At 34.5% G+C, this 24,549-nt stretch overlaps 1 protein-coding gene across 2 annotated transcripts in view; it reads right to left on the bottom strand.

The window, feature by feature from the left end:
• GABRG2 (gamma-aminobutyric acid type A receptor subunit gamma2) overlaps window positions 1-24,549 on the bottom strand; it is a 76,545-nt gene that overhangs the window by 29,597 nt on the left and 22,399 nt on the right. For both annotated transcript variants that reach the window (XM_033096709.1, XM_033096708.1), the window contains exons 3-6: window positions 23,805-23,872; window positions 21,181-21,401; window positions 18,006-18,088; window positions 15,236-15,373 (exon numbers count right to left, since the gene is read on the bottom strand). In XM_033096709.1, coding sequence (XP_032952600.1) covers window positions 15,236-15,373; window positions 18,006-18,088; window positions 21,181-21,401; window positions 23,805-23,872 — 510 coding nt within the window. The remainder of the gene's footprint in view (window positions 1-15,235; window positions 15,374-18,005; window positions 18,089-21,180; window positions 21,402-23,804; window positions 23,873-24,549) is intronic.

Raw genomic sequence — 24,549 nt, 5'->3', positions numbered from 1 at the left:
TGACAGAATTAAATAATATTAGTACTCATATCAATAGCAAAAACTGTTTTTCTTTAGATTTTTTTTTTTTTAACAAAGTGAGGTACATTATTTTTAATAACAATGAGAATCCTAAGCCAGTTAAAAGAAAACAATGAAGAAACCAGTATGTTTTCTATCCGGGAGGTTTTAAGTGGGTTTACCCACTAATTTGCATGAATCCCTAATCTATATTGAGTTTATGACTATTGTTAGAGTTGGTGAAATGCAACAGTAAATAAGCCTTTAAGAGAAAAGGAAGCTGACACATTCAGGTGCCTGTCAGATGACCTTTAAAATTTTTCTTTTCATTAGTTAACACATGGTAAGGGAATAAGATTGAGAAACTAAAGCACATGTCTCTGGCAAAAACTAATAATATTTTGGTGCATGCCTCCTAGGCATGTTAGTGTCAGTTTACAGTGGTTTTAAAGAAAAATTTAACTGCAGGATTGTTTTTTCCCCTTTCTTTTCATTCCCTATCTCTCACCAAAAGCATCCTCATAAGGAATCCTACAGAGCAGAATGTTCAAGAGCCTGGGATTTGTGGCTGGTTCCATCTGATTTCAAATACTCTATTTCTCTTACTGGATGTCAGGGCTTGGGCTAGGTACCTAATTTCCTTGAATTACAGTTTTCTTATCTCTGAAAGAAGGGTAGTAATCTATCTACTTGGAGGTTTATGGGGATTAAAGGAGATACTGTGTAGAAATTGCCATGGGCAGTTTGTTACATATAGTATGTTTTCAATAAATACATCATGTCATTAACTATTACAACACGGGACAACTGTGATGTGTTAAAATAGACAATTATCCTGAGAGAAAGGTTCAACAAGGCTATCGGTTTTCAAGAAGAAATAAGCATTTGCTTCTCTCGGTCCCAACCAGAACAGAGACCGGCACTTACGCAGAGTTTTATCATTTTCCTGGTATCCTAACTTAGAGGCAGGAGACTGTGCTGAATGTATTAAAAGGAGAGGATGATTGTCTTAAAATTTGTCTCTAAAATGCTACATGAATTCTAATTTCATAATGTTTTGTCTCCTGAATTCCTCATCTAAAAGTTTAACTTTTGATTCCCAGAAAAGTTAAAGGACTGAATTTAGCCTGCTCAGCTCTCACAAACCCTTAGCAATTTCAAAACTGTCAAATGCTATGTGTCCTTTATTGGCTTTAAAAGATGAAAATTTATTAATCCTAGGGGGGCATCCAAATTCCATTCCTCTGTCTTCCTCTGAGTATAACTTTCTGCATCTTTTCCTTTCAACATTTAGGTTTAAGTTTTTAATAGCATGCCCCCCGCCCCAAGAGTATAAAAAAAAAGGAATTTTGACTTTTGTCTTATTTTAATAACACTCTGGCTTGTTATCAGTCTGTTATCCTCATTAAGTGCTGATGACAAATCTGATCACAGGAACCCAAGAGTGAGAATCAGGCACCTGAGTCACACTCTCAGACTTCCTCCTTCTGGCGCTGTGATAAATGATTTTTTTTTTTTTTATGTCTCAGTTTCCTTACTGGCACAAAGATACTTCCTAAGTCTTAACTCCAAGGCATGACTTTAGAACTTCAAATCTACAGAGAGCCTTATAGATAATTATTAAAGCAATGACGGCAATGCCTTACATATGTGGTACGGTCCCAACATGTCATAAAGCATTTTCACAGCAACTATCTCATTTCGCTCTCTCCACACCTCTCTGAGAAAAGATACCTGCTACTGTCATATATCCCTTCTCATGAGAAACCGAACCGCAAAGCGATAAAATACATTGATCAAGCTAATGTGGCAAGTGAGAGGAAGGACTGAGAGTGGAACCTGGGTGTTAGGACTCTTACTAAAATGTGTCTTGCACCACTCCATGAAATATTCTAAGTAATATATTTATAAACACTGTTAAAAATACTAAGCCACATGCAATGTATTCCCCAGAATGCATTGAATGCCAAGATCTAGCAAATACAGAAGTAGACATAGGTTTTTGTCTTAACTCACTCATTCTTTCCCTCTTTATTCTATTTTATCTCAATACCTGAAGCAAGAGAGAGGACCTGCCAAAGTAAGCTTCTGCGTTACAGAACTTAACAGGGAGGCTTGGGAAAGGTCTGCTGGAATGAGATCTAAAAAAACAATTATTAGGTGCTTCATTGACTGTGAAACTAGCTGGGAAACCTTAGGCAAGCCATTTCACTTCTTTGGATTTCATTTTTGTAATCTCGGAAAGAAGGGAACTTGACTTGGCAAGTCCAAGGTCTCTTTGACTTGTACGGTTTTGTCTTTATTACATAACTATGGCATACAGTATGGTTAGTAGAGTGGTATGAAAAACAATGAACTCCTATGATGCATCTAGCAAGTGCGTGCGTGTGTGTGTGTGTGTGTGTGTGTGAGAGAGAGAGAGAGAGAGAGAGAGAGAAAGAGAGAGAGAGAGAGAGAGAGAGAGACAGACAGACAGACAGACAGACAGAGAGACAGAGAGAGAGACAGAGAGAGGGCACAATTCCAAGTTAGTCGTGTCAATCAACAAGCCAACTTAATATTTCTTTCCCAAATCCTCAAGCACTTTCTTCCAAAGCCATTTTACAGGACACCTATTAAAAGAGCACTCCCACGCACACTTCTGCCCTTTTTGGGCACAGTTCAGCTTTTTTCCCCTTCATTACTCCAAATGGAAGGTCACAAAGCAAGCAGGAGTAGATCACTGCATCAGTCACTACCTTCTATAAACTTTTTATAAATTATAAATCCCTTTTTTCAGCATCATTAAATATGCCTAGAATTTTCATGCTGAAACATTTTCTTTCATTTTTCCCCCCAAGGGTTAGAGAAATGATGAGAAAGAGGGAAAGATACAATTATATTATGATCACGTTGTCATCTATTTCCAAAGCTACTCACAATTTCTTAAGCATTTTCAAATACTTACCTTATTTAAGTCTTGTAGAAACCCTGACAGGGCAATTATAATTCTTCTATTTGACAGATAAGCGAAGTGAGGTCTGATAGATTAAATGACTTGTCCAGGTGTGTACACCTATTAATAAGTTTAGCTAAGACTTTAAGGACAGATCTTCTCACTGCTAGCCCAGTATCCTCTTCTTACAAATTTTATTAAAAGTGATGTTTTACTAATACAGTACCCATGTACTTTTATCCAGAGTGTTCCTTTCAGTCATAGATAATACTTCTAGTAATAGGAACCATTTTAACTAGCCTTGTACAAGACACTCTTTTTACTTCTTTATTCATATCTTTGTAAAAAAGAAATGGGGCATATCAGGTTACTGTCAATTACCAGCTCTCTGAATGTTGCCATCAACTTGAATAACAAAACATATTAGGTTGTTACAGTGTGCGAGCAACATGAGGTGCCTTGAAAACATGTGTTCTTTATCTTTATTACGTATCACATACACACACACACACGCACACACACACACACCACACCCTTGTTCATGTGAATAGACTTTTTCCTTAATAAAAAAGAAATCACTACTTTCTGCAAATATACCGTGGCCCACTTTGAGACTACACGTTCAAATCTTGTCTCTGCCACTTACAAGCTATGTGATCATGGAAATAAAAATAAGATCTACCTTCTAAAGTTGTTGTAGGTTTGCAAGAATCTTTTAAAGTGCTTAGCACAATTCCTGACATAGTACATGCAATGCCCAATAAAAGCTGATTTTAACACCACCGCCATCGTCTTCATCATCATCTATCTGTGTATAGATTAATAGTGGCAGATTTCTAGGACCCAAAAACCTCCTAGTACTCACTTATTCAGTGTTAGCCAATGAAATGGAAGTTCCTTTTTATATTAGATTAGTCTTAGGTAGTCAACAAGGAACAATGGTTTGGGGACATAGATGCGTGTTAGTTAGTTCTTGTTCTGCTAATAACTGGCCACAAGAAAATGTGTTAAACTATTGGTAATATTACACTTTATGGACTTCATCTATAAAACAGAGAAACAGAATTAATTTTAAGAATTTTTCGTAGAGGGAAGGCTTAAAATTACAGCTCATTGTTAAGATTAAATAAAACATTTAAGTTTTGCTTGAAACTACTCTATACTCTTTTTCTTACACAGTACTAGTAGAGATATTAAAGACTTCTTTTTTTTTTTTTGGTAACAGCAATCAAGACAGCCTGACCTTTTCATTATTTTGTGGCCATTCTTTATTAAATCATGTTCAATTACTTCCTCCTACTGACAAGAGGGTGATTCTGGTTTATTGTTTCTTAGAAGTTAACCACTGCCTAATATCTGTAAAATTGGATTTAGTACGGGACTAATATTTATGGACTTGGTTTTTGTTGTAATTAATAAATCTGTCCCAGCAGTACAGCAGGGAAAATCTTTCATGTTTATAAAATATGACAGTTCCCATCACCCTATAATCATTACCATGTTAATACCGTTTCTTCCCACCAGCTCTTTTTGAAGCCAATTTCACATAGTTAGGAACTCATGGCTCTAGGTCATTGACAAAGTGAAGCAGGCTTGACCCCAAACAGTCTCTTTTCAAGAAGATGATTCTCTGCGTGAGAGAAATTTTTATGCCGAGGGTCTCTTTTCTTGGAGAGTAAGTCATTCCTTTTCTTTGCTGGGAGTGACTTATCCTGACACTTCCTTCCATGGCCAGGTACGCAGGTCGTGTATAGTATAAAGTATTATACTGATGGTGAATTTTGGTTATGATTTGGAGTTCAGAATATTTTCTATGTCTTTCTTACCTCCAGAGTCCTGCCCTGGTGGCCCTTTGATAAAGCAAAACATGCATCCCTCCCATGGACGTTGGCTTTTCCCTTGTGAGCCACGTGTCTCATGCCTATCAAGCCAGAAACCTTAAGAATCATTTTATTCTTTTATTCTTTCCCCCTTTGGCCGTGAGAATGGCAAGCCACAGAATGAAGAAGCACAGAGGGAAGAACAATACATGCGATATGATGTTTTTAAGTTATTTTAGTTTTAAACCGCTGAGATTTGAGAGCTTATTTGCTGCCATAGCAGTCTAGCTTAACCTGACCAATACAGTCTGATTCTGCCACACTTGTATGCAATTGGCTTTAGATAGGGGATGGATAGATAGATAGATAGGTATAGATAGATGCCCTAACAATAAAGAGAAATAAATTACACACTAGATGAAGAAAAATGGCTGAAGACAAGCCTTTCTACAAACACGAATTCAGAAACAGCCCTGGCTTTCATCATCACTGGATCAGAAAATCAGTCTGTTAGTCAGGAAACACGGTGTCTGTTTAGTAACGTACTCTGATTTTGAACAAGGTCCTTACCATCTCTGAACATATTTCCACAAAATCGGTTGTGCATGATAATCTCACCTGGCAAATGAGTATCACATTACAGAATTACTGTGAGAAGTATGTGTATATGTATATATATGGCTTACAAATGCTAGTACATCATATTCTAATTATTGTAGAGGTGGTAGTATCAGTCCTATTTTAATGGACTGCCAATTCATAGCACTGTATACATCAACCAATGTATATAACTTAGGTGTGAAAAGTGAAACGATTAATTAAGGTCATACTATGCACTCTTGATTGCAAATAGCTATTTGAGGATATTGAGTGTCTGTTCTTTCTCCTCGCAGAAAGCCATGCCATAACCATTGTCCTGTCTCCACCCTCCCTCAATTTCTCATTCGCAGGAAATTCAGTGAGCATCCACCCTCGCTCACAGCCAAAGTGAACCTGTTTTTCCTGTGCCAAGTTCATGTTTTCAGACCTTAACTAACTTACCAACCATCTCTATGGCAATTCCTTGGGCGTCTTGCCCTCACAGTTGCCGCCAAAGTTTTCTATACATGATGGATAAAGTGGATATGTTAATTTCTGAGTTTTATGGATAAGAAAAGGGGGAAAATTTTGTTAGGAACTCATGGGGACACGGAAAACCTAAATATCTACTTCACCGCAAGTTTGCTTTATGACAGAGCTGCTAAATATCAGGAAATACAGCACAGCATTTTAGGGGTAAAAAGTACCTTCAATTTCAGTCTAGTCTGAAAACATTGAGAGCTAAAAGAGAAAATGACTTGCTCAAGGTAGCACAACCACAAAGGAACTCTTAAATAGGAATCATAGTTTTTTGCTCTATATCCAGCTGGCTCATTTCATCAGAAAAATAAATAAATAAATAAATAAAAATTCAATAAAAGAACAAGGCTTTATTGCAGAACATAAACTGTATTCATCTTCAGAAAAGTACAACAGGAAAAGGTGTTAATTAGCTATGCAAGATTGCTATATCAGTTATGTGAAGGAAAATTGCAACAAAGCTTTTAGCTGCTCAGTGTGACCTGAAAAGAAAGAAAAATACAAAGAAGACTAGGTGGTCCGATATCCATATATGAAACTTCAGAACTTTATGTTTAAAGTCTGTCTTCCATGAATGTGGATCACAGAGATAAACTGAATGAACCTAAAATTGATTTCAACTGTATGTACTAAATAATTATGATAAACAAAACCGAATTGTAGAACTTAAAAAGCAAGTGAGACGAAGGTTGGCCAGGTTCTGGCACTTCTCTGTAACTGACTTTCCTCAGGCAAACATTGGTTAAGTAATAGTTTTCACATTCACTTCTTAGAGTGTTGCTTTGTGAAATCCCTTCTGCCTATTAAAGGTAAGAGATATTCATTTCCACAGACACATATGTGTTCTCATCTTTCATTTTCCCTGATTTTAAATAGAGATAGAGAGGCACATAATGTTTTTCAAAATGAAGAAACAGTAACTGAAGAAGAAAGACATATAGTCTTAAAAAGACAACACGGAGTAGTAGGGACTTTGGTAAACTGGAGATTGTGCCTCATCTCTGGGGACAAGTGAGAATTCAGCTCTACCCAATCATTTTCACTGTAAAGGAAGACGTAGGTGTTGAAGATAGAAAGATGCTTAAGACTTTCATATGAAATTTCTAAGTTTTTCAACGTTGACTACAATAAATACAATTTAATTATTTCCTTGTCTAATGACCCATGCTCTAGGCTGGAGTTATACAATTGGTTACCAATTTATAACCGCTGACTTCACCTCTTCAGAGTAATCTCTCTATAAGCAAAGTGACAATTCAGCTTGATCTTCAAGATTTAGCCCTAACGTTTTATTTTTCTATCAGTCTAATTTTACCCTCAGTCACTGATCCTGGTAACAAGAAATCAACTAAGAAAATGTAATCATTGGGTGGTTACAATTGGTGTCCTTCATCGCAGTATCTCTTTAACAAGCAGCTATTACACAGCTCATGAATTACTGTCTTTTATACTACACAGCTCTTCACCACTTACCAGTGAACAAGGGATACAATGATGAAAATCAAAGTGCATGGTGCTATACATTATATGAGTACAAGCTCTTAGGTATTATGTTTGGAAACTATTCCAGTAAACACAGTTGTTTAAATTGGAGCTTTCATATTATCAGCAATGTCACTTATTGTACTTCAGTATTCATAAATAAAGGTACATTGCTGATAGAGAAACACGTGTGGGCAAAGCATTTAGGTTTGTGGTGTTGGTGGGAGAAAAACTGTAATTAAAAAAGGCATTAGTTTTTAGTATTTCTTTTTGTCATTACTCTGAAAGGCGATTTATATTAATAGCAAAGAGTAGCTAACATGGTGGTGGATGTATTGGAAGACAAATGTGAAAAATTAGACATTTATGATGTGGTTTATATGTTAAATGTGAAACACTGTCAGTTTCTTGAACAGCAGAGACTCCCATATATAAAAGTAAATAAAAAATAATACACTAAGTCAGGTTTAACATATTTATAAATTCTCTTTCCCTTGGGCTTTTCTGCCCTTCTTGAATGGATGAGTTGGTTTGCTAAATGAAATAGCTTATAGGAGTGGCAGGTGAGAATGGTAGATAAATTCTGGTCAGCCCTAGCTTGTAGCCCCAGAAAATTCTTGTCTGGGCTCTCATGCACTGTAGTGTGCTGTGATCCTTATATCCTTCTTTTAAAGAAAAGAAAGATAACTTAAAACTCACACACACACACACATTATTTTCCTCATTGCTATTTGTTGCTCATTTCAGTCTCTGACATGCTTAAATTTGCATATCAGCAATGGTGAATAACATTATTTTCTGAAAATGTAAAAATAAAATGAAGAAATTATTCAGTTGCACCAAATAGAGTGAAAGGAACCTTCCATGAGCTTGAGTATACAGACTGTAGGTTCAGTGTCCATCATCTCACTCACATTTCTGTATTTTTAAAAATTAATGTTTTACATTTATTTGGGGCAGCAGCTGGATAGGAGAGCTGTTAGTTGTATCAGTCACAATGATGAACATGTCTTAGATGTAGCAAAACAGGATTTTCAAATGACATAGGAAACACGAAAAACTTGGATAAAAATTAATATTATTTTGACCTGGTTGGTTTTGATAAACTGCCAAAATAACATATTGATCCTCAGAATTACTGTAAATAGTAGTTTTGCAAACCTTTTATTGTGTTTTCTTGCTGATGAGATTTTTATGCAAGGAACAAATTCATACAACTAGACTGGATCCAACAGTTTCTTAATTAAGGCCAGATTTGGATTATAACCCGCAGGTCCACTTAGCAAATGAATAATACCGTGTTTCCCCCAAAATAAGACCTAGCCGGACAATCAGCTCTAATGTATCTTTTGGAGCAAAAATTAATATCAGACCCGGTCTTATTTTACTACAACATAAGACCGGGTCTGATATTAATTTTTGCTCCAAAAGACGCATTAGAGCTGATTGTCTGGTATTATCTCATAAGTAAATATATTTCTGAAAAATGTAAGGATATCATTGCTAAATTGTTTCTCACTTGATATTATTGCTATGTATAAACATAATTGTTATTCCTACAGGTTAACATTTTGTTGATGCATGTATATGGTTATCACATTAAGTGTTATTACTTCATTTCATTGCCTCTGTAAAATGACCTATTATCAAGCTTAGAGATACCTTTTAATTAATTTATCTCTTTATCTAATATGTTTCAATGAGACAGTAGGATAACAATTTCGGATCTATATAAATAACTGCTTTATTGAGCATCCTTGAACAAATTACTTAACCCCTCTACATTTAAGTTGCTTCATCTGTCAAATGGAAAGACAGTATCTTTCTCAGAGGTTTGTTGTGAGGAATACAATGATATGCATGTTACATAGATGCTAGAAAGTCATAAAACCCGTTGCCACTTCCTAGCACACAAATGAGCTATACTTCCCAGCCCCATTTTATCTCCCTGGAAACATGCAACTAGCTCTTGCCAATGGAATGTATGTAGAAATGAAATGTGTCACCTTGACGCCAAACAATTTTCCTTCAATTTCATATGACTTTATGTGACCTCTTTCTACCTCTCCCCATTATGTGTCAGAGCCACCTTGAAATTTAAAATTTCAATGTGAGGTTTTTAAATGCAATATATGAATGTCGCAGTATTGAAACTGAAAGAAAATAACAGCTAAAAATTTTGGTATATATATATATATATATATATATATATATATATATATATATATATATATATTATATATGTATGTAGTGGCATATCACTAACAACAAAATAGATAATTAGATGGAGTGTGTCATTACCCCTAAATTAAAAACCTAAAGGACTTTTCACATTTGACTTGCTTTAAAAACATGTCAAAAACTTAATGAAGGAAAACACTAATTTATAAAGAAAGTTGCTCCTGTATTAGGACATCTGTTCTATAACCTCTGTTACATCAGAGGTTATGGATATCTCTAAGGACAAGAACTTGAAAGAAACATCTAGTCAAATGATTTATTTTATAAATAAGAAAATTTCATCCCAAATGGCTTCCCCATGGCTGTTTGTGGCCCAGCTCTCTTTACATTAATTTATATAGTTTTTCTCTGCTAAAACCAAAGTTAAATTGTATGAATTGAGGCTTAAAAGAATAAAAATCTATTACTGCGCAGTTGTCCACTGATTTACTTTAAGATCTTATGTTTCTTCAAGTAGTTTGAAAAGTTCATTATTGACTAAAATGGGCTCACAACTTACTGTGACTCATAAGTGATGAGAAACGGTAGGATTGACGCGGGAGGTGTTTATTTCTCTCTTATCATTTGGGTTTCTAAAATTTTGTTGTTTTTTTCAACCTCTTCAGTGAAAAAATTACTGTTAACTTGTATCTTTTTTTAGATTTTCTTTTTTCTTTCTTCAAAATAGTTCACCTCAATGATGAGTAAAAGTCGTCTTTATTAAAATACAACCTAGAAGGTGGGAGCTTTTTTTTTTCCTTTTTCTATTTGGAGAATTATTTGACTAGTACATATACACTGCAATAGGCAGATAAGGTTGTATTTGAGCTTGGTATTTAATAAGGAAACTAGGGCACAAAGACCGGAAGTAGGTATAACCTACCCAGAAAACCTTGGGGAAAATAAAGGGCAGGGTGGCAGAATGGTGGGCAAGATTTAAAGATATAGGGTGGATTATACATATTTTGGAAATCAAGTAATGAACTGGACTTCATCCATGGAGCAGGCTTTTCTAAAACCATGGTCTGCATGTCACTGTTAGAAAGTAAGATGAAGTTAGTAGTACGTGGACTTTTGATTTTAATATTTATGCATTTCTTGTAATGGAAATCAGGAAAATATAACTAGAACATAGAATCTAAGCCAAAAAGATGTTCAAGATAAAAAGAAAGTAAATAATAGTTAATGTACATGTGTTTGCCAAAAAATTGCAGATATTTCATGAAACACAAATGTGTTTCCATTGCTTAAGACGATATGGAAGCTTTAATGGTATTTCATATAGAAAGGATGGGATATGTTGTTTTTAATACAGAATGATGGCATTTAGACCCCAAGAATGTAAGTTCCCCTCATTTGCCCACTTTTCTAGCCACATTTCAGAATGAGAACATGAAGTAACAAAGTTCTGTTTGATACTGAAAGTCATGTAGATAATTTAATGACCTGGCAATGGGAACATCACCAGAAAGAACAGAGGCTTCTACTTTAGAATAAACACTGAGTAATGGAGAATATATTTAATAGAATTATGCAGTGCTTATTACACTGAGGGAAAATGTACAGTTTTATCAGTATAATTGTCACAAGTAATCAATTCTAAAATTACCTACTAATTAACAATTCTAAGTAAGCCGCCATGCTAATAGCATCACAGATACAAAGATGATTGTAAGAAGCCTTCTGTTGTGAAGTTTCTGATTAATTGGTGGAAAAGGAGGAATAAAATGAGTGCAATAAAAGTCAGAAATTGTATTTTCATAAGGTGGTTGAGAATGCTGCGAGGGGAATTAATTAAATAATAACGATGAATAATAATAATAATAATAATAATCATACCTTCCATTTGCTGAGTCCTTTCTATGTGCCAGGTAATTTTAAGTGATTTTAATGGAGTATCTTACATAATACTCAAAGCAACCCTGCAATATCGGTGCTATTGAGCTTAGATGTATTAAATAATTTATATAAGCCAGTATTCATATGTGAGCTGCCTGGCATCAAGAGTGCACCTTCTTAAAAACTGTTTGAAGTTATTTTGGTGGTAAGGTCAGTAAAGGCCTCCTTAAGGAAATGTTGCTTATTTAAGCCTAAAAGTCATCACAGGAAGTGGGGATGAGTGCAGAAGCTATTGGAAAAAGAAAGGAGCCCGAGGTTCAATGTGCGCAAGGGATTGGCTGGTTATATTCAGGAAAATGTAACAGATTAGTTCTATCACAAGCGGGAAATTATAGAAAACAAAGCTGGAAAGTTCCTGGGACCAGGGCTTACATATTAGGAACAATAGCTTGTGCTCAGTTGAACCTACTGAATTCTTGAGACATGATGGGAGTTATGCTTCTTCAGGAAGACCACCGTGGAAATAACCTAGTGTAGTGCTTAGGGGCCTGAGTCTGTGAGCAAGCCACTTGAATTTATATCCCAGCTCTCGTAACCGATCCCTGAAAGTACGTAAATGAACCTCTAGAAGTCTCAGTTTCCTCATCCACGTGATACCCTCGGTATAGATAGTAAATATGACTATGGTTATGAGCATGAAAAAGTAGGTCATTTGTGTAATGTGTTTACTATAGTGCATGTAGTTGGTGCTCAGTAAGTGCTAGCTTTTATGATTAACGGGTAAAGGACAGATTGTGTAAGAGAGAAGCTGACAGCAGGGACGTGACTTAATAGGCTACCAACACAATTCCAGATGACAACAGACAAAATTGTGAACTAGGACAGTGGTGATGGCAACTGAAAAGAGGACAGTTACACAAGATATTTCAGAGGCATAAGTGCCTTCATGATTCATTAAATGTGGGAGGCAGAGACGTGACTTTTGAGTGTTCATGCCAGGCTCACTGGGATAATGATGGTGCTATTATCAGATATAGAACAATCAGGAAGACATGATGGTTTGGAGGAGAAATCATGGATCCAGAATCTGTTTTGATGTATTGACTATGGATTAAAAGTATTCTTCAAGTTTTGTCAGTCTGCCACCGGGGCAATATTTTTCTCAAGTGTGATACTGATCCAGCTGGTGGTAAGGAGATGACTCAGATGGTGGATGCAAGGGTTATCAAAGAGCATTGAATTCCACAGTAGGAAATTCTTTCCTGTGGAATACTCCCTCTGTCCTTCTGTTTACATCAAGGGAATGTTTTACTTGGGTGCTGGCTGTACTTCCCTCTTTCTCTAATACCTCTCTTTCTCTCTTTTTCAATATACTCGGAGTCTGGGGAACATAATATATGCACTTAAAATTTAAGAACATTTGTTCTTTATGATATTTTTATATACACTTCCACTTATGTCTAATACTTCTGATATTTCAGTTATGGTCCTAACATGAAATTTTCTTTAAAAAATCATTTAACTAAATACAATTTAAATTAAATTCACTTACTTATAAGTCTAAGAGAAAAACCACACTAATAATGGCTAAGATCCAAAAGCATTATAAATTTTATCTTCTTATAATGTCCCAAGAAAGTTGTTAATATCTTTGTAGATATTCACTCGTTATGAAGCTATGCTTGATGATAAGAATGGGATCAGAAATCAAACAAAAGACAATGCAGAAACTTCCATTCGCTACAAAATGAACCATCACAAGAACCATACTGCCTCTTAGTATTGATGTTAAGTTTTAGTTCAGCCCTTCTCTTTACAGAGGCAATTGAAATAGTACTGTACACAAAACACAAACCAGCAAGAGCAGGGAGTGGACAGGAAAACCAACGTGAAGGTTAGCTACCATACTGAAATTCACAAGGAGCTGATGCCATCAATTAAATGATGGTACTCAATATCAAATCTGATATCAATGCACATTTGCTTTGATTTCCCTAGGAAGATTAAGAGCTCTGTGGGGTCGTGGTAATTTTTCTTGCCATGCTTTATGTAGTAGCTCATTTTTTTTCTGTAAGTATCTCTTACTAGACAGTTAGTTCTCTGGATCAGTCTCAATCTGAGACATTGGGAAGGGGATGATTTTAGGCCCCATGACATAAAGCCAACCCTTCCCTCACCACAATTTTGTTTCAATGCTATTCTGGGCTCAAATGACTAAGCAAAAGATGGGCTAGTCATGAATTTGTAGGTTCTGTTTTAGGGTGCTAGAATAATTATAGAAATTTGAACAACAAGTTAAGGTCTAATTTCTCATTCTGGAAGCATGCAGACTTGGAGATGGTTTTTACACGAGTTCTACCTTTCACAGGTGGAAGTCTTCAGTTCTAAGGCAATCCTGAATCTTTTCTGGCACCAAATGAAAGACCATTCTAGTACTTAGTAGTCAGGATTTCCAGTGAATAAGGGAGCAGAAGGCTACTTTTCAAAAATACGTTTTAGCATTTCTTTGACCTTTTTTCAGATTCTTTTTGCAAAATAAAAGTCTTTAGGAGAAATGTGCAAATGCCAAAAATAATGTTAGGGCCAGATAGCACTTTGACTTAGAGGATGGTGTTTATGAAGGTAGAATATTAGGTTTCCATCTTTGTGTAGGTCTTCAATTTGCTTCTCTCTGTACAAAAGATGAAGGCTTTATTCCAAAGTAGTCAATACAAAAATATGTCTTATAAATTCCAGGGGGAAATAAATCAGATATGTGTGAGTAAATCAACAGAAAACAGCTTAAGTCATGGAAAAACACGTCTTAATAGATGTCAAGCTGAGAACACAATGTTTGTAGTTGAAATTGGGACATATTTAAATTCATGTAATTTAAAAAGGAGTAGCCAGAGTAATATATTCATCATTGTAAAAGGTTCATACTGTCCATTCATGAGACAGATCTAGTCTGGAAATATGTTTAACTTGCCCCAAAGGTGGTTGTGTTATTGTTGTTTCCCAACAAATTAATACCATTAAAATCATGATTTTTAATATAAAAATGTAGATTTTTAAGTTCTCTTGAAAAATCTAAAATCCTGACCACACTAGGTATCATGCACACTTGATGATTATAATTAATATTAATAAAGCTACTATTTATTGATATTCACTAAGTGCCAGATACCATTCTAAGCATTTTATTTTGTTTTTTTCCCTGTACACTGTATTCCTATGATGCAGATCTTTTTGTCCACATTGGTTATCTGAGAAAGCTGATCCCCTGAGAGATTCAGTAATTTTCTCAATATCTACAGCTGGTAACTGATGGAGTTGGGATTTGAACCCAGGCCTGTTTGATACCAAAGTGCAGTCCCTTATCTAGTGATGGAGTCAGTTCAAATATTAAGTTACTGAACAGAGAATTAGTCCATATCCACTACAGTCACTTTTCTACATTTGTGGAAAGTTTATTTTTTCTGTGTGATTACTGTAAATGCTTCTGTTTCAATATACTATGAAACACATTTCCTAAAAGAAACATTATACCTAATAAATATTTTCTTCTTTTTAAATAATTGCTACTCATATTTGCTTAAAGAAATTAAGCAAATAATTTACTAATCCAATTAGAATCCAATTTGCTTCCATTTGATAGCATCCATTTATGTTTATCTATTATACTAGAATACCAATTATAATTTTCTCTAGCAAATGGAAACACATTATTTAATTTTCTGAATATCATTTGTAGACAGGTATTGAAAAGCCTTCTGAATCATATATACCAGAATTTTAATTCTGGAAGAGTCACTCAAACTTCTTTTCAAGGGCATCTTACCAGAAGTTGTCTTCACTACTTCAGTGGTATTTCTCAAGCCAACAAATGAAAATTGATAAAGCCTCCAAGATCTGGTGTCACCCACTTCAACAGAACTGCGTTTCCATTGATAGACAATTTCTTCACGTGGATAGCCATCTGCCATGAGATGGAAAGCACTTATTATATATATTCATTTATCACCTTCCAGGAATAAGACACTGAGGAAGGTACTGAGAGAGAGTTATGACTTAGTGAGGATCCTGGACTAAAGAGCATCATAGTAGAGAAAATAAATACAATGATATCACATCTTAACTGGAAGTTAGATTTTAAAAATCATGAGGTCAGAATTACCATTGAAAGCCACTAAGTTGTGTAGAAGGTATAATATATACATGGTTTCATATATAATATATGCATACTTTATAGATTGGGATAAGATATAAAAAGTGGCCAGTATATAATAAATAGTACATATGCAAGACATTGTTTCATGGTGAAGGGGATGTACAACCAGGGCAAGATTTTGAGAGTCGTGCAGAAACAGAAAATACTGGGAGAAGAGCAGACTCAAATTCCTCTCCAGAGCAGGCACTTGGAGTGGGAGATGATTGAAAAAATAACCTCAACTATTTACATTATTCTCTCTACTTTCTCAATTTGTTGGGACTTCACTTTAATATACACAGACATCTACAATGAAAAGCAGTAAGTAGAAATGCCAAGGGGAGTTACCAATGAGCACTATGTAGATTCTGAAGGGACACTCTTGTCAGCCAAAAAAACAGAAAGAGGTTGATGACGCAGTGACTAGCCCTGACACCCTGGACAGGTGTCTGAACTATTTTTTCTAAATTATTTTTTTCTTTATTGCTATGATAATAGTACTTACTTCATGAAATCGATGGTCAATGTATATCTATTTAATGGATAAACATTATTAAGTAAACTGTAGAACAAACTCAAGTAAAGATAGATAGATAGATAGATAGATAGATAGATAGATAGATAGATAGATAGATGATAGATAGATGACACTTTAAAAAAAATCAAGAAGTCATCTCAAATGTGTGTCTACCAGTAATGCTATATAAAGATAAGTCTTGCTTATGAAGTCTGATTGATTACTTAGTATAAAATCCCTTATATTTTCTCCATTTCTTTGATTTTGATCCAACTCTTTTTCTACTATGTGTTTATAAATTAAGAAAGAAAAGAGAAAGCTGGATCCCCAGATTGCTATGGAGTAGGGGTGTGTGTGGGAGGGCGGGTTGTGGTTGAAACTAAGGAAAAGAATAATGATATTAGGGAATTTCCCATGGAAAATGTATTGGGGGATTTAATTTTTTTTAAATAGAAATAAGTAATATTAAGTTGTGTTTGGGTTCAGAAGACAGTTGTCAGTCAGATGTCACAGCAGTCACTCGTTTTTAAGCTTTAGTGACTTAGGAGAAGAGTGGTCCTGGTTGGAAAATTAAAAGAAAGTAAGTCCAGTTTCCTAAAGCTTGAGGAAGTTTCACTTAAAAACTATTCCATTCTTGGATGAAGTAAAACATGCGAATAGTCTTTATAATATAAACTTTTCTAAATATATATGATATACAGTGATATTGTTCTTCTAATTCCCTCTGGAATTGATGTAATGATGAAAAAATGTTTGCTTCTGTCATCATTGTTTCTGGTTTTTTTCTGTTAAGTATGGTTATGATTTAGTTGGCTCTTAGGAGTCGTCCTTACTTCTTGAATGGGAAATTGTATTTATAAAAATAAAAACTTCAAGTTCACAATCAGTTTGTGATATTCTGCCTGATCTGCACAGTTGGCAGACCAAAAATAAGGAGCAACCTGACATGTTTGCTGAACAGGTAGTGAGGCAAACATTTGGAGGAAATCAGGCTTGTTTTTGATTCAGATAGGAAATATTCGTGAAGGTTACTAAATCTTAATCTTGTCGTAATTTTTGTTAGGGTCATCATGGATCTTTTTACTTTATTATCTGATGATAAGAATAAAAGTAATAGAGCTCTTTATTGAATCTTGTGTGTGAAGTAGCTTACCAAGCATTTTGCATATATTATATCAACAAAACAATATTGTGGTGAGACAGGTCTTATAATCTCTGCTGGATACCTGGAAATGAGGACTCACTGAGAAATTTAGTAATTTGCTCAAATCTATACTGATGGAGTTGGGATTTGAACTAGACCTATAAAACATCCCAAATCAGTCTTTTAGTCACTGGTGGATAACTAGTTCCAGATATTGCTACAACTCCAGGAGGAATAGGAGGTAATTTTCAGTTTTGTTATCTTTAACAGTTATACCCAAACTGGAATGAGCAAACGGCACTGTTGGATCTCTGTGCAGCCTGAAAGGTAAGAGAGAAAATAAGTAGCAAATCCGCTGCTTCTCTTTTCTCCTGGGCCCGTGGAGGGGGGTAGGGGGCAGGAGAAGGATGTATAATCCACCATTACCCCTTTCTACTTAGTCCCCACCTGGCACTACGATTGTTCTGAACAAAGGGCTCCAGGCAACCACTGTCAATTTATTAAGAGTTTAAGCCTCAGTGAAACTTATTTATAATTCCTGATAAATTAGGTCCCTTTTTGCAAGAACCATTCTACTAGGGACAAGCTGGTGTTATGATCAAAGAAACTGCCAACATCTTTAAAATCAGCAACACTGCTTAATGCCATTTTGCATTTTCTGTGAATCTCCCAATTAACTGACGTTGCAATTAGATGATTGGTGAGAGGGGAATGCAAAACGGAGAATGAGAATTACTTACAACTGGAGAACTCCAAGGGGCAAGAGTGTTCATCCATCGGGAAATTGTGCAACTGTAATTGGCACTCAGCATCGATAGTCAGCCTAAATAGAAAGACGTGAAATGGAAATAGAAAGATTTCAAACAGTTTTACAAATGTACATTCACACAATTTCTAATGACCATGCTTCTTTATTTCTGGATAGTGTATCTCACATTCTTATTGATAACACACGGTGATTCTCACTGAAGAAATCCGCCACGTCCAGGAGAAAATTGTTTTAAGACTTATTGTAGTCCATTTATTTTAACAGACCAAACAGTAGGTTCTCATTGACCTCAAATCCGTTTATCCAAAAGTTATGATCACGTAATTATTTTGGCAAAGTAATTGCACACATGAGATTGCTCAGTGAATATGTTTAACTTTCTTAATAGAACAAACTGTTTTAAGGACTTAAACTCATTTACTGTTTGCATGTAAATGAACGTTGGTAATTCTCAGATCTTATCTGCTAATTAAAGCAGAACTTCTGTTTGTAAGTACTTGTTAGCTATTAGCTATAAATTACTGTATGTGAATTGAAAAACACCTGTTTCACAATGGAGTATTATGCACTCTTATAATGGAACACTATGAAGCAATTAAATAGGATGTAATAGAATAGAAAAATAATGGCAAACAAAAAATGTTAAATACACATACACAGACATACTAGAAAAATATTTCCCAATGAGTATAAGATAGTTTACATCTGGAGTGCTTATTAAACATACAGGTTTTCTGGATCTCAGTGTGGGCTGAGACTCCATAAGGGAGAAAATTGAAAGGAGTTCCAGATGTTTTGTCCACCTCTGGAGAAGTTTGAATATTCTAAAATTGTACTGGTGATGAGCTGATGATTTTTAAAATTTCGCATTTGTTAGCTATATTTCTTATAATGATATCAATCTTGAAGTCATAAAGTTATTTTATGAACATTTGTTTATTTTAAAATATTTCACAATTTGGCATAATATTTAATTGGGTAGATTTTATTTTTCTATGGTATAATAGAGTAATTACTGATCTTAAAATATAACTAATGATCATTAAGCTGTTAATTGTTTACATCATACTGTTAAGGTGAATTATTCTCTTATTTAGTAAGTTTTTTTATGGCTTGATTGTACTTGAACTTGCAAAAAGTCACAAAGCTAGTGGCACAGCTGAGATCTGAACCCAAGATTATCTATCTCCAAAGCTGGAGGTTTTAATCATTTTTACTTGATAATTACACACTCTTCCAAAGAAAAGATTAGTTTTATTCATAAGTGAAATTATAATTAAATTCAATATTTTTGGTATTATTTCTCCAAACTAATCTGGAATTATTAAAATTGAAAATAACGTGTTGATTGCAGAAACAAAGATAAATACATACATACATGTCTATATGTACACACACATTCATAACTCCTTATAGATAAGAACAAGAATAAAATCATCTCTCAATATAGATTGGCAACTCATTCAAACTTTGATTGAATTTTATGAGTGACATTTGAGGGTGTTTTCATAATTAAATATTGTGTAGTGATTCTGCAAATTGCTAGAAGTGAAAATATGACTATAATGTTATGAGAATGATAAGGGGACTTGAGATAGTGTGACTGACTTAACATTCAGAAGCTGCACTGAGCTCTGATTTATCAGACAAACTTTGATTTCCACTAAATTCTAATTTCAGTCATACCTTATCTCTGGTTTAATAAGACCCATGATGAATTCAAAATATATGCAGTGAATTTCTTTTATAATTGTGGCCATTTTTCCTAACAACATATATAACTCTGTTTAACTGATATAAAGTTTTGTAGCCATTTTTAAATATTTTATTTTAAATACTGGATATTACACAAGGCCTAAAATATGTCACAAGGGCATTTAACATGAATTAGTTCCAGTATACTAAGATGTAGAAGAATCACATTCATATCTTTTACTAAAAAGTATGCAAATAAGTATCTGCTGTGCTTCCTATATATCAGGCTTTATGTTAAGCGCTTATATATGACCCAATTTAGTCCTTATAACAGCTCTGTAAGATAAGAATCATTGTCTTTATTTTATAGAAATTAAACAAATGAAAGATAAGACTTTGTTCAGTTGGGGGGTGGAGGTGTGTCGTGAGGATGGTGGTGCCTTCTTTCCCAGTAATCTCCATCAGTTCCCACCTAATTCCTGTAAATAAAAATGTAACCAAGTAAAAACATCAAGCTTACAACTTACTATACAAATAAAGTTTTGAGCTATGTCTTCTGGCACCAAGACTCCTGCTACCAGATAGCTGCCCTAAGTCCTGTATGTAGAAATTCTGGAGATTTACCCTAATATATACAGATAGTATAATATAAAGCGAAGAATTATAGCCAGATATGTCTGATTTTTAAGCCTCTGTATGTATATATTATGTTGTTTAATAATATAATCTCACCAATGAGAAACTTCAGCATAAAATTATTTATGTAAATGCATGTAAGTATGAATTGCTAAGATAAGGACATAAAGGAATTTAAGTAGAAAACCTTCCAAATGTTACTTAATATTTAAGTTCAAGAAAAAGAAAATGGTTCAAAACTTTTCCAAATGATGTCTGTTTCCAAAATAGCCAATACATTAAGTCAAACAGCCTATCAGAGTAGTGGGGAGTGGGCACTGGGAGGTGGAATTGACTCTAGTTACTTGCCGTTGTGCAACTGAAAAGAGAAAGACGTAGAGGAGACTTCTGCCTCAAAAATTCTCCTTTCGCAATGGTTTCCTTGGAAACAGAGGCATTTCCAAGCTAACAAATGGTGGTCCCAAAGATGACTAACTGTGTTTCAGCTTCCACATTTAAAGTAGCAGAATACACACACAAATCTAAGATTGATGCAAAGATCAGGCAATCTTACAAAAGCAAGGAAACTTTCATGTCCTTGTGAGAACACAGAGTTCTCACATTAGTCATAGAAAATAAATTCTACCTATGATTAGTCCTTTGAAAAAACTCACTGATAACAGAAAGAAAAACCAATTTTGCAGTGTCACAAACTATTTTGATTAGACATGCCAACCCTGATATAGGCTTGATCTTTCTCTCTCTTGTCGTGAGAGAGTGTGGTTGATATTTGTTTTATTCCCAGCTATTACTCCTTTTTTTCCCCAAAAGAATACCTTAAGGTATAGAGCACTCGACCGTCATTCCAAATTCTCAGCATCCTATTGGGAGTGGTTATCCAGTGTGCATCAGCCTTTTTTGAATTTCTGAAGAAAGTGTCTGGAATCCAGATTTTTCCCACCATGTTGCTATTCAATCGGAGAACTTTAATTGTACTGTTAAATTTCAGACGTCTGTCATACCATGTTTGGGCAAAAAATATATCAATCGTATATTCCTGTTTTAAAGAAAAAGATGAAATAGAACATTTTTAATAGACAGCATTATACTGTAGAGCATTTGGTTGTATTTATCATTTTTGTTTTCATTGCCAATATGAAGCAAAACTGCTTTGGCTTTGAAGAGTGAAAAAGAAAGCAAAAACTTTGCTAAGAAAACCTATCTTTTGTAGACCAGTGGATATTTTTATGACAAAACAGACCAGTCTAAATGAATTCTGGCAGAAGATCATAGCCCTGAGACAACTGTTTGCATTTGGTGTGTATAGAGCAGAGCTTCTCATATTATTCTGAGCTAGCTGATTCTTTATTGTGGGGGCTGTCGTATATTTTAAGATGCTTAGTAGGATTTCTAGCCTCTACCCACTGCATACAATTAGCACAAATACCAACCCCATCCTCCAATTTGTGACAATTGAAAAATACCTCTAGACATTGCTCAACATCTTAAAGAAAACAGTCACCCAGTTTCAGAACCACTGCTCTAGAATGAAAGTCCACAAAATTCAAAACAGTCCTAAACTGGACCCCTGGACACTCTGATATCTCATAATAAAATGGGGACCCCCAAAGCACCTATCTTGTTAGGTAGTATGCAGATAGAAAAAATTAATATACGTAAAGTGCTTTTGCACTGTGTATGTCAAATAGTAAACACTAGTACAGTGTATAAGGTAACCTGAAAAAAAAAAACTATTATAGTTGTCTTTTTCTCTAAACAAGAGGAAATGAACCAATTCAAAATAATTTTTAATAGTGTGCTAATCTCTATCACAAAATATAGTCTCATAGTGCTGTGATGACAAATTACTCTGTAATGATCACACTCAAGTATACATCACTAAAGTGGCAAGTGATCAGTTTTAATCAAAGAGAAGTGTGATGTGAATTCAGACCATTAGGCCTGGATTCAGAACACCCGAGTTCTAGTTTAACTAAACTTTAGCTATTATTTAGCATTATTTTATAACTTGATTTTCATTATGCCTATAAATGAGAAAATTAAAGGGAAAAAAACCACTCAGGTGTTAGAATACGAGAGCTGGGGGAGGGGAGTCATCCGCATTTCCCAATCCAGTCTCTTTAACCCACCACCCTTTTATGATGTAGAACACAGAAAGATGGGAAGACTGTTTATTTGCCCAAGAATGCACAGCCTGTCGGGATCAGACTGTAATATTATTTCTTTGCCTAAGTTGCATTTTTCTATGTTATTTCCGTGCACCTCTGTCTCATTGTAATTGAGTATATTTCCACTGGGGTAAGCCAGGCCATTTCGGTCGCCATTCAGTTCCACATTTGCAGTCTCCAATTTATGAGTAGGGAACCTATCTTATGAAATTATTTGTCAACTAATTAGTGATGCACCAGTAAATAGAATAATTAAATAATTTCTGATGCACACTTTAACAAAACATCCACATACAGATAAATAAATAAATAAATAAATAAATAAATAAATAAATAAATAAATAAATAAATAAAGCTTAAAGATTCTTTAAACAAGCATTTCATAGACTGTGATCCTGGGACAGTAGTTCTGGGGACTCGTATTCCTGAAATTAAACGTTATATGCTTAAATAAACTACATATTTAGCTTCTGCATTTCAGAAATTTACAGTGTGCATCAGAATGCTAAATAATCTGAGAATTTTAGTTGCAAAGAAGCAACATGTTGGCATTTGTTTAACATTTAAACATGCAATCTTATTTGCATGGACTATGCAGGTGGCCTTTTTATACTTTTTCATCACCCCAAGTGAGAGCAATTTAAGTTTCTCATTTCTCTGACTCAATATTGAGTGTTCTTATTGCTAGCTTGGTAAATACTATTTTAAAGTTTTAGTCTTATGTTGTTATGTTATGTTATGTTATGTTATGTTATGTTATGTTATGTTATGTTGTGTTATGTTACATTATGTGTTCTACTCTGCTCTATCCTATTATAGCCTCCAATCCAATTTCTTATTTGAGATTTGGATAGAAAGTGTTATGCAACAAAAAGTTACATTTATTAATATTATATCTCACCTCTATTTCCTCTGAGAAACAATTCTGATTTGAGGCAAACTATGCCCTCTTCACACCATCAACATTCTAAAATGTAGTGAAGCACTATATTTACTTTTGTAATAAGCAGTACTTACCAAGTAAGCAATTATCATTGAATTTTAAAAGTACAGTATTTTACACCAATTAATTTTATACAAATAATCACATTTAGTTCTCATATCAAATCATTAAAAATTATCTTCATATTGCAAGAGAGGATAAAAGGATCTGAAAGATTCTCTCTCCCTTCTGAATTTTTTCGTTGGCATATTTCTGGCTATTTTCATCATACCACATATCCTCTCTAATACGTTAATAAAATAGACTATTAGGAAACTAATATACTTACCATATTAATAGCATTCACTGGACCAATGCTATTCACATACATGTCTGTGTGAATTAATGTTGGTTTCACTGTAAAGAGAACCATAGAGATATGTGCATATGGAGAAGCACGAAATTATAATATTTTAATCTTTGTTATTCTAGATACAGATTTATTTTGCTGCATTAGAAGTGACTTATTTACAACTAATTTGGTTCCAGTGACCAATGTGCTACATTTAAATAACTTTGTTTTCAAAGAAATAGCTCCATTTAAGCATGTCAACCCAGTAACGAAACATACTCGAGTTTTGAAACTGATTATCCTTTCAAGACTATGTAAAAATGAACACCTAAGAAAAAAACTCAGATTTTCTTCCTCCTTCTCTCAAATATCCTGAACTTTACCATTTTTTCTTCAAGCTTTTATATCTACTTGGGTATTATAACCTAACTTGACCCATCTAGGAAAAAACAAACAATTTAGTGACCTAGAAAAAATATGCTTTAGAAACATGAAGTAGCTATAAAGAGCAACAAGTATTATGAATTGTTTTTGAACCATTGCACCTGTTGATTCCTCCTGCGATCACTTATCCTCATATACCTCCAGCCTACACAAAATCAATCTTCCTCAGTAACTGAATGGATCTGTGACTCATCAAATAATATGAGGAAACCATATGGAAACCCAGTACATACCTATTTGTCAAAGAGGACTGATGTTAAAAATCATGTAGTATTACACCCATGACAAAACGCATGTG

This window comes from Rhinolophus ferrumequinum, chromosome 24, assembly GCF_004115265.2.
Source record: "Rhinolophus ferrumequinum isolate MPI-CBG mRhiFer1 chromosome 24, mRhiFer1_v1.p, whole genome shotgun sequence".
In the NCBI taxonomy this organism is placed as follows: domain Eukaryota; kingdom Metazoa; phylum Chordata; class Mammalia; order Chiroptera; family Rhinolophidae; genus Rhinolophus; species Rhinolophus ferrumequinum.
Note: the sequence above shows the minus strand (reverse complement) of the source record. Positions and strands in the feature narration are given on the sequence as shown.